General features: G+C 38.3%; 1 protein-coding gene across 6 annotated transcripts in view; it reads right to left on the reverse strand.

Annotated features, from left to right (window-relative positions):
* The window catches only part of PCNX1 (pecanex homolog 1 (Drosophila)), a 159,472-nt gene that overhangs the window by 58,325 nt on the left and 89,227 nt on the right, over positions 1–11,920 (reverse strand). For 4 of the 6 annotated variants that reach the window (XM_019519141.1, XM_019519138.1, XM_019519140.1 and 1 more), the window contains 7 exons: positions 10,702–10,759; positions 8,708–8,925; positions 7,180–7,333; positions 6,677–6,709; positions 5,628–5,799; positions 1,871–1,981; positions 1,284–1,375 (listed from right to left, as the gene is read on the reverse strand). In XM_019519141.1, the coding sequence (XP_019374686.1) occupies positions 1,284–1,375; positions 1,871–1,981; positions 5,628–5,799; positions 6,677–6,709; positions 7,180–7,333; positions 8,708–8,925; positions 10,702–10,759 (838 nt within the window). The remainder of the gene's footprint in view (positions 1–1,283; positions 1,376–1,870; positions 1,982–5,627; positions 5,800–6,676; positions 6,710–7,179; positions 7,334–8,707; positions 8,926–10,701; positions 10,760–11,920) is intronic. The other 2 variants (XM_019519142.1, XM_019519139.1) reach the window with 1 other exon arrangement.

Consider the following 11,920-nt stretch of genomic DNA (forward strand, 5'->3'; position numbering starts at 1 on the left):
GTAGGTGCTTGAACCACCAAGGTTTACTGACAGGAACATTATTTTGACTCCTATGAACCCAGAGCTGTAGAAGAAGCAGTGCTTCATGGAGAAGCCAGGTCAAATGCTATGATTAGCATGAAATACGCATTTGTTTAGACGGTAGGAATATGACTGGTTAATATTTAAGTTATAAGTGCCATACAGTAGGATGTTATTTAACTATGATTAATTGTTCAGCTATTTTCTCTATATCATATAGTATTTACTGCATACTCCATGGCAATAATACCCTATAAAAATGATTCAAAATGTAGTTCTATGCCGAAAACTGACTAATTCTTTCCTAATATTTCCTGACTATAAATATTTTCTATTCCATAAACTGTGTTAAACTAGAGACATAAGACTGAGAGAACAAAACTATTCGCTAAATTCTGTATTTCAACAGATTTGTTTATCAAGATCTATTCAGTTACATCTGTCCAAAATGACTGGAAGCTAACAGGGCTCTATAGGTGGCACTACAGGTATAATTTGGCTAGCAATCTTTTATTACCTGTGACATTCAGAGAGATGGAAAGAAGCTAGTTTAATTCAGAGCTAAGGCTGAGTCTGCGGGACTAGCCATCACAAAAAAAATTACTAGCAAATTGATCTTATGAGCTCTAAAAATCATTGGCACATACCACACAACATGGGACTTATAATGCCACTTTGAACACAGTCACCTTTCAAAACTGAATTGCATTTTAAGCAAGGTAACGTTTTTGCTTATTCCCTTAAGCGGATTGGCTGCCTCAACTTTTTTCATGTATATATGCCACCATGCTTTGGTAGCGCAAACTATTCCCAGCATTCTTTCAGACAAACAAACATTAACTGGCGGTATCTCATGTCTAGTTTGCTGCTCTGAAAGTGAATTTTCATAATTTAGCTTTTTGAATGGCTAAGGAAAATATCAACACACAACATGCAAATCAAGTGCTATGTGCCTCCTATGAATACCAACAGTGCAGAAAGTAACTGGAGAGAAGTAGGGAAAGCTTCATAAAGAACAAGTGCACATGACAGTTGTATGCATTCCTGAAATAAAACAAACCACTTCAGAAAGAGAGGGTGCAATTCTCTGCTGTCTTACATGTTTTATAGTTATTTACTCCTCAACAAAGCAAGGAAAACTTTACCAATTCAGAGCAGTAATTCTATGTCTATTTTGCACAAATGCAAGTATGTACCCAAGTGAAAGACAGCAGAGAAGTAAACCAAAACACACCTGTATATTGTATATGAACACTGCTTACCTTCAAAGCGCCATAACACAATCCATATAATAATGCTACTGCTACAATACTACAGATAAAACTGTAAAGTGCTGCAAGCAGGCTTGTGGTAGCTGGATGTCAAGAGAAAGAGAGAAAGATTAAATAGACAAAATGAAAGACCATAAATGACTTTATAAAGTTGTCGTTAAAAAAGCGTGATAGTTTGTGATACCCTTGAAGAGATGTTAGAACAATCTTACTAATAAAATCGTTTTGAAAATATTTTTCCTAACTGAGCCTAACTTACTTGGCTGTGTTTACCTTTATTTATACCTTTATTTATTCAATACTATTACCATGGGAATAGTTAACTGCTATTGCTGGAAAGGCAAAAGAAAAAACTCACATTTTGTCAGTCGTGAACGAACACTAGCCTTAGTTTTCATCAATGTGGCAAAGGATCTTGTACCTCTCATTAAAACAATTTAGAATCAAAAGGCCAGACATTAAAAGTCTGTCTTGTAACCAGATTTTTAAAACTATATTCTTAATTTGATCTGAAATATTGTGGCTATAGCCTGATCTATTGAATAGTTTTATCATTGACATAAAAAAATTTTACTCACCATTGCCACCGAAGACATGTATATCCAGCTGTTCACAGAGATACATTACAAAAGTATTCACCTGAGGCAGGAGACCAATGAAGAAGACTATAGGGAAACATAGCGTAAACACTGTAGGAAAAAGGAAAGACAAGAAGAGTGAGTATGAAATATCTTTAATACTTTTCAGTTTCTTTGCACTTTTGTTGTATTGAGAAGTGCACTACCCTACATTCCTATGGCTGTTCTACTTTATTTTCCTTCTAAAAATATACTTATGATTTTTTTTATTTTATTTATTTTTACTGAAAACTGTGTAGGCTATTTAACATGAGTTGACTTGTGTATCATAAGCTTTCTGATTTTACATAAGAATCACCCACAAAAGTCCTCAGGTATCAGATGCATAAGTTAAGGCTCCCATGTTGCCAACTCATTCTTCTTGTAACATGACAGGGGAAGTATGTCTCTCTACTGACAGAAGTGGGCCAGCATTTCACTCTGGTAGTGGTGGGTCAGAGCAGCTTCCCTGCTACAAGCACCCAATACATCTTATATCCTCCATTATAAGGATTAAAATTTTATACTCTGTCTTCAAATTCAGAGATTTTGACCCATTCAAAGGATCCAAGGCCCCTCAATCTAAACATCTTAGCCTGAAAAGTTATTAAAAATTCCCAGCAGTGCAATAAATGCAGATGACTTGCTAGGCCAAATTACAGCAAAAAGATCTGACCACATTCCCTAAAATACTAATCCTGTAGATAGGTGTTTTGGTTGACTTTTGCCACTGTCACTAAGGCTAGCACACTCCACTTGAGGTTCAGGACTACACCACTGCTCAAAGAAGTCAATCCCTTCTTTCATCTTTGCATGCTGTGGCTTGTCTATCTGGTGCCCATGATTCCTAGCAGTCTGCTGGTACACTACTCCATACAAGGAGGAATTTATTAAGTCCACAAAACATTTTTTTTTTTAAAGCAGGCTGAGCTTTCAGCAACCGCACTCCAGTTTCCCATACAGCAGCTGATTAGGCATGTGCTCACTGTCCACGCATGACACTGAAGCCCAAAAAAGCTACCTCATCATTAGGGATCTCCAGAAATCACGATTTTGCAAAAATTGTAAAGTTGGGCTATGCCCACAAAACTTGTGAAAAGAAAAAACACCTTACTGAAAATAAAATGCTGACTCCCCAAGGAAGACAGCAGTTCCCATGATGCTGTGACCTGGCTGTACAGCCCACTGGAGAAGTGGGGGAAAGGGAGAATGGGGGCTGCTGGCATGAAGGGGAGCCCAAGACAGCTCCTGCCTTCGCCCCTCATTGGCCAAGGGCTGCCTGTCATCAATCAGCAGACAGGTGGGGCCACATGACAGGCAGCTGTTGCAACCCAGTGGTAAGGGGTGGGGCTACAGCGCCCCTTGGCTAGAGGGGTGAGGCACTCTGATCTCCCCACAAAATCCACCAGCTGCCTCCTTGAATTAGGCAGACCCCTACCACTATTATCGAGGTTGTAACAAGCAGCTCTTTACAGCGCCACAGCACTACTTTTGTCCAACAATTTGACCCTCACAGAAATAAAAGAAATGTTGACAGACTTTCTTCAGCTGTTTGAAGCAAGATGTCCAAGAAAATCAATACCTACGGTCAGATGTCTAACTTGCCCACTCATTGAGCAAAACAGTTAGAATCCCAGCTTTATAAATCTTGACCCTAACTCCTTATTGCCTCCAGACCTCCCTGGCCAATTTGCCAAAAGCTGCATTTGCATTCAAAATGTTGGAAACAACTCCCGCATTGATATTAATAAACCCATATGTCAGCATATTGCCCAAAGAAGCAGAATTCATGAGTCATGAAGTGACTGTTCAGTATGCACTGAAAATGGTATGCAACTCTTTCTGTGGGCTGGCAGACATGTAATTTGACAGTCTTTGTTAAACCAACCACAAATCTAAGAAGGTTTGCAACCTCCACAAAGGGGCCAACCCACACCTGCAAGTCCTATTTGAATGCACCACTGTAGTGTCAGCCACACAGCAACTTGTAAAGCAGTTATGCAGTGACTTTCAATCATCTTCACAACCTGGCATGGCTGAACAATGTTCCAAAGTGAGGAATCTTGATACTGTACCAACTGGATTGTCACCAACTGCCTTCTCCCAAAGTACTATATGGAACAACATGAATAAAATACTAATCCGAAAGTGCAGTCTGTTTTCATCCTTAGAGGCAGAAAGGACCCAGGTAAGTCAGTGCCAAGGCCCAATCCTGGTACATGGGGTTCAATCCAACCTGGGGACTGGCCCTGTACCACAGCTGAACCACAAAGCCCAGAGCTTGCACACCACTGGTTTAGATCCAAGACAGAGAGGTACTAAAGGCTTCACCAACCAAGAAAAGGCAGCACCATTTGATAAAGCACATAGAACCTCGAAGATATTTGTAATAATTGCTTAGGAAGTACATATGCATTTAAAAGCATCACACTAGTACCAGGATTTACATTATTTACTCAATTCAAAAACAAGCTGCTTGCCCCCTTACTGCCTTCCCAGGTTCCTGACCCCCCTGTCACTGGTTTCTTCACTGCAGTGGTGGTCGGGACAAATTTAAGATGATCCTCCAATAATTAGATTCTATACATAGAAAATTATAACACGGTTATACATTTTTCATATACAGAAACTAATTATGGAGGGCTATCTTAAATTTAAGGTCATCTTGGATTCGGGTAAATATGGTATTTGTGCACAACAAATACACATTGCATGGCTTAGTACAGTACAAGCCTCTGAGCAGAATATGTGGGGAGGGCAGAAGAGATTAAAAAGCTGATCTAAGACACTACTACTGAAGTGCTTTAGAAGGTAGCTTAAAGATGGAGAGCAACTAACAATTGTATCAATTCTTTTAAAACCATGTTAATTTATGAAGTCACTATTTATGCAAGATTTTGTGCAGAAAAGTATATTTGCAGAAGTAGGTCATCTAAGAGAGGTAAAATGCTTCTTTTCATTTAGATCACTTTGCTTGCACACCACTAACAGAAAATAGCACACTAACTTACATTATGAATAGACAGCATTGCTGTGACCAGACTTGATAGGAAAAGGAGATTTCACCCTAGATTCCCTGGTGTGAGAAGCAAGAAGGGGCTTTGCCCCACTGGTTACCTGCTGAGCAACAGGAATCAAGCACAGGGAGCAGCTCTGCCCCCAGCCTACTTCTCCTTGGCCCCCTAACCCAATGTCCTACTGATCACCTGAGCAGAAGGGGCAGCCATTTGACAAGCTTGAATATGTGCATAGTTTTGGTTTCTACTAGGAGAACAGCAATTCTCCTGGAAGAAACTAAATGTCTGTACACAGCCCTAGCTGGAATAGGGGAATTGGGAAATTCTACCTTGAAGCATGTACAGGATAAAGTCCTAAGAGCAGAAGTAAAAGCACCAGAGACTAGGAAGGCAGAAGTGCACCCAAGCTTATTAACTATACCACCATTTTACTTTGTAGAACCAATCAGCTTATGAAAGCAAAACTTTTACTCTCCAAGTCTTTCTTATGAACAGCAACAAGCCTAGGAGTGCTTTCTGCAACAGAAACAAAATACAATGAGGCCAGACTATGATCTTGCAACAATCCAGGACAGAAAAAAGTATTAAAAAAACTGACAGAATAAAGCCTAAAATGCCTCCACTCTGGGGGAACAAACAGCTATAACTGAATGAACATGACCCAAATTACTGGAAGTCAAAGGATGACAAAAGTCACTCACCTATAATTAAGTCCCTGGCTGACAAGAGCAGCAATGGGTTGGTGAAAGCCATTCCATACAACCTGAACCTTGTTGTAGAAGTGCTTCTGCTGCCATAATCCAACAGCCAAATAAGACCGCAACACAAACAGAAGTAAACAGGCCTACTATAGGCTATGATACGGTTGTGACCCTGAAACCAAGACAACAGCTTGTTTTACTATTAATCAAAAATTGGCTTTTTACTTTTCTAACAATGAAGATGATTTTGACTACAGTTTTTTTAACTTCTGTTGCTCCTTTTCTTTAAATCATCTCCCACAACTTGCCAACATCTCTTACTGTAGACTTAAAGATATTAAACTCCCAATGGATTGTTTTATACTGCTGAGAAGTCATATAAACATATGGCTCCAATATATAAAGCATAAAAAGCCCCTCTAGATCAGGGACAGATTTATTTTACCCTTCCACAACATTTTTTAACTATGTTCCTTATTTTACTATTAACCACACCAAACCCTTTAAAAAAAGCCCCCAAAACAAACAAAAAACACAAATCCACCTATGCTCTAAAGGTTTTTTTGAGGCAGTACAAAATAATTATTGATTTTGATTAGGTGCGTGACAAATTAAAGTGTATTTTGCATTTATTGATCAGATATCACTCCTGCTAAAGCCAGTATATTGACACACTTCAGAAGAAACACAAAGCAATCACCAGTTCCGATATGTTAAGTAACTTCCTTTAGTGGATTCCTATCTGGGTTAGGTAACTAAAAACAGCCACACAGAGCAATAAAATCACTCTGTGTAAGAAAATAACTATAATGGTAAAAACACACCCTTGCCAATATATCTGTTGTACTAGCAGGCTGTTTAGTGTTCATACAATGTCAGAGTTCACATAGCTCTTATCCTTGATTGGGGTAAGTATGTAGTGCACAGCTCCTTTAACACAGAAATTCTTATCCTATACACACTGACAAAAAATGCCTCATCCATGACAGACAAAGCATCAGTCCTCAGTGGTAGAAGTATAGGCCAAAATGGCATGTTCACCAACTTACGTGTCGAGGGGAAGAAGAATCAGGCTGAACACTCTGAAAGTAAAATGGAAAGAAGAATATTGTTATTTACAAAGTGCATAAAACTGCAATTTTAAATTTAAAAAAAGAAATCAAATTTATTATTTAAAAATAGACCTTTTAAATGTCAGTGGGCTAAGGAAAGGAAGGCCTCAGTTAACCATAATTTATTGCAATAGTTTATATTAAAAAGCTGTTAAGCAGTGTTTGCTGCCAGTTTTCAGGAAATTCAGACCACTAGCCAGACGTAAGTAACTGATTAAGCACCAGGAATCAGAGTTTACTGAAACAGACAAAAAGCTTTTGACAAGATCACACTCTTTTGCAGGTACAGATAGCGTCTTCATTTCAACAAGTTCAGTTCAGTGATTAATTCAATTAATTCAGAGATGTCTTTAAACATGAATGACTAGTGGACACAATGATAGCTTTTACTGTCCATAACTATAATTACGGAATTCAAATGAAGATGGAAATTAAGATACCTTAAGGAGTGAGTACTGACAGCTGGCTATCACCAGGCAGAACTGGAAGACCCAGATATCCTTGAAGAAGCCCTCTATAAGGAGTATAGAGCCCAGGAAAGCAACCAAAATAGCTAGGACAATGGCCAACACATTTTCAAGAATCTTCCGATTCCTGTGGAAGAAGAGATATACTGTAAAACATCTAGATATCTTCAGAAGAGGTCAGGTGGATATCCTATATCTAGAGCTGAAGGCTAGCAAGTAAAAAGTAATGCTGTGTATGAAAGTGAAGTGTCAAAGTGGGCTTAAATGTACATTTGGTAAACCGTAGCAAAATATCAGCCAAGTTGAGACACAAATTACTATGATTTCAGTGAAAGATGACTGCAATTCAGCATGTTATAAAACTGGATCTTTCAGATGCTTCTTTCCAAGGTAATCACAGGTTCTGATGTGGAATGTGGGAGGAACTGACCAACTCTGTTACAATGTGCAAATGTAACAAATCACTTTGAGGTCGCTTCTGTTCTTAGCTCTCCCACTGCTGTCATCTGAAGCAAAAGTTTCTCTCTCTCTCTCTCTCTTTTTAAAGCACTTCATCAACTGTATGCATGTGACCCCTCACATTTTAAAGCATTTTCAAGGCACCTGCAGTGCTTCAAATGTTAGTCTGTCCAAACTAAAATACTGGCATGTAATATGTATGGATCTTTCAGAATTCTAAAGAAGTTATGATGATCATATTAGGGAAAGAGAAACCACACACACGCGCGCGCGCACACACTCACACACAAAATATCCTAGCTGCACTGACATAAGTCACATATTTAACAGGATTTTGTAGTGAAGAAGTTGAAGTTTCACTCTTATAGATTTGCATTAAGCCTCCCAAACTGGATTAAATAAAATACAACAGAAATAAGTGTTTACATTCTTAAAACTGTCCAGACAACCTTACTGAAGAAAATTTACTGTTGAAGTATAAATACACTAAACACACTCAGAGGCTATTATGAGGGATTCATACCCTCTTTATTACAACATATAACATGCGACAAGAAGCAGATATGCCATGTGACAATGTCAAGCCAGAGAAAAACCCCTTGAGGGTGAAATATTAGATAAATCTTGTTTTTTACCTGCTGAAAACATACAAGTGGGTTTCAGTTAGCAACTACCTTCTGGACTATTTTTTAAAGTTAATATTATATTTTGGACACTGCTACCTTTCAGGCCTTACAGCAAGATATACAATAGCAGTTCCCTTGTTTTTAATTCTCAAAGAACTCATCAGCTTGATTTGATACAATCAGAGTAATTAACTTAAGGAGTTTTCCAAGCTAGTGCTACTGGTGGGTGGGAGTTAGCTCTCATATCAAAACAGCAAACTGTTTTGTTCTTTGTATTTGCAGCAAGCCATAAAAGTTTTCAGGGTTGCTCACGGGATCCTCCAGTTATATTATATGGTGTAATCATTCATAGTTCAGTTGCAACTCTAAATTTCTGAATCCTTAAGCTGCAGTCTGGTAACGGAAGAAGATCTCACCTATCAAACAAAGCCAAGAGGGTTAGCCGATCAAAATTGATGCTGATCCACAGCTTGGGCAGGATCCAAAAGCGATAGTATTGTTTAACTTTCTGGTTTGCTTCCTCTTGAGGTTGCATGTGGTCCTGTAGGTCAGGGCTTAGGTCAATGTCTTGCTGCTCCAGTAGATCTGTATCTATGGTTAACAGCCTGTTCAACCTGATCTGAGGAAGAGAAAGCTAAAAGAAAGTCAGTATTACAAGTACCATCACATTTTAATTATATATTCTACTAAAACTCATTGCAAGATTAAGCAGTTTGGGTTTTGAAGGGTTATTTGCTTCTTATTGCTACCTTGGCAGACAAGGTTCTTTGGGTGAGTCTAATAACTTCTATTAGACCACCTTAAATAGTGGGGGGGGGGGGCAGGGAATAGTAAGCTTTAGGTTTAAAAACCCTTTGTCAGGCTGAGGAAGTCTCTGTAGTTGGTGTGTGCTTTTCCTGGATGGAATGAATAGTAAAGAAGCCAGAGGCTGGGCTGACCAAAGAAGCCTCTGGCTTCTTTACTATTCATTCCATTCAGGAAGAGCACATACCCACTACAGATGAAAAGATTAAAGTTTGATAAAAAGCATGAATTACAAAAACTCTCTGCCCAACTAAGTATGTAAGTCTTCTTAAGAGACCAAACAGCATTTTAATGAGATCCCAGTTATTAGCTTACACTGTAAGCTGGAAGAAAATTAATGAAAATTCTCTAGCCATACAAATAGCAAAACAGCACCCAATAGTCAGTGAGAATTCTCTCCTGAAAGGGAAATTACAGTACTTCTAGCATATACCAAGATTGGGTTGAAATGATTATATCACCGATGAAGGAGAGTTTCTCACTTTGACCTGGACTTAAATGCAACCCTCCCTCCATGTTTGAGTATCACTTGCAGCTTAATAAGTTTCACCATCATTTCACTGCTGTTTGCTTGAGTCAAAGCCCTGCTTATTTGTAGGGTTTGAAAAATACAGGAATGGTGAATCTCTAAAGTAAGTACATAGATATTCTTGGGCAGGTTTATGCATCACAAAAAACAGAAAACTGCTGACTTTTTTGCACAGATACTATATGCTGAATGACTGGTTGGGTCTATGCCTTTACACAAGCATGTCACAGCCTATGTTCTAAGCCAGTGGTTCTCAATCATTTTACACTCAAGGCACCCCTTGGAAAATACCAGTTCCTAGTTTTTACCTGTTTTCTGACTACAGAAAAACAACACAGCAATTCTTCTGTTGCAAAGAACTCAGAAAGATCACAACAGGTCAGAATGTTTTTTAACAGCATGGATTGCTATTTGATATCTCTGGATTTATTTTTATCTGTTTGTATACCTACCAGTGCTAACATTGAGAGACACCCCACAGAATTCTTGAAAGGACCTCAAAACAACTCAGGGTGCCACGGCACCCTGGTTGAGAACTACTGATTTAAGCTTTTTACAAGAGATCTGATTTGCAGGGGTGTATACACCTTTTTAATCAAGGAAAATATAAATGATTGCATTTACTTTAGGCACTACAGAAGAAAGGCTCAGAAATTTATACCTCCTGTGCTCCTGCAGAGCACAGTCCTACATCCTCCAAGTGAGCTCTAAGGTTTCTCAGGAAATCCCTAACATCTCATATACTGTAAGGTCAAATTACACAAAGTGAAGATCTTCCTAAAGAATCAGTTGCAGATTTTGAAGCACTACATTATTTGTATGGACACGCACGGCTTCAGAATTCATTTGTCCAAGTGCATGTGGATAACCATAGCTCTAGAATGTGAGCACGGTGGTGGGATGGTACAGTGGCAGTGAAGACAGCAACAACAAACAAAGGTTTCTTTCCACCTGAGCTAAGTTAAAAGGCTGCTTTTTCTAAACTTTAACAATAAGTACGTTGGATCAGTGCTCTAAAAATTTGCTGCTTTTTGCCCATTTGCATGCTTTACATAGGAACAAAATAAAATAACTTACTAGATCATGTGGGTAAAAGCGAACTGAGGTAGAACTCGATACGTGAGAGTCCGTGTCACTATAAGAACAGGGAAAGACTTTGTATTATAAAATTACACTGGATTTCAACAAGCCATTCCAGTTTATTAAAACCCCTGATGTTCTATCTTTATTAAATGTAGCATCAATGTTTTAGCATATGAACCTTTTTTGAAAACGTTCTTAGATTGTATTTTTAAACTAAATGAAAGTAACTGCTTTAAAACGTCTTTCATGTAAACCTAAAATCTTAATCTATGAATTATATTGCAAAGAGCTTGCACATAACATTATCTTCTATAGTCAAACGATAAAGATGCTCTGCTCGTCTAACCCTCCTATTAAAACATCAAGACTTAACTGCAGCTCACCAGAGATCCCTGGATTGGCTGGTGAGTGTTACCATGAATGAAATCATCCTGTCTTCTGCTGCATAAATTTTGAAACTGAACAGCCCTTGAAAGGAGTTGTGTACTACATACCTCTCGGTTAAAGTCTGAACATACTGTATCTGTAGTTAGCTCTCCAGGTAAGAGAAATCTGTGGACTTTTGTTCCTATATTCAACTCTCCCTCTTACAAGCTGCTGCTCATTACTTTATAAATGGGGTAAAAGTTTTGAAGCTGAATAAAGTATCTTTGGAGTCTAAGTGAAAGTAACTTCTGAAAATAAAATTGGGGGTTTTGGGGGGCAACAAGGTACCCTTAATTTCCAGTCAGGAATGCAACATTATCCTTCCATTTATGCATATTATGGACAAGGACTGGTTCCATTTGATAGATTCCAATATCAACCCATTGTTTCTTGCAGCAAAGCTAAATCAGCAGCAAGAACATTTTAAAATGTAAGTTTAGCATGTGCTGTTATGTTAGAATTATACAAAGGTTAAAGGAGCTTCTTTCCCTCACCTTGAGTTACAAGATATCTTGATTCTGGATTTTATCTGAAGTTCATAGGGTCTTTTAAGAGAAAGCAACAATCTGATTATCCACGTTTTCAGTTTGTGCTGTGACTAGTATAGGCAGCTTCTGAAAATTAGTCTTTCTTTATCCCTTATTGTCTAGACAAGCTGCAAAATAGTTTATAGCTGACTTAAAATGTAGAATAAGTCATTCTGGCAGAACAGTCTCTTAAAGAAAGGTTCCCTGGAAGCTGAGAAAACTTGAAAAAACTGTCTCTTGGTAAGAAACACTAGAAGTAG

This window comes from Gavialis gangeticus, unplaced genomic scaffold, assembly GCF_001723915.1.
Source record: "Gavialis gangeticus isolate Ggan-Ray unplaced genomic scaffold, GavGan_comp1, whole genome shotgun sequence".
Lineage (NCBI taxonomy): Eukaryota > Metazoa > Chordata > Crocodylia > Gavialidae > Gavialis > Gavialis gangeticus.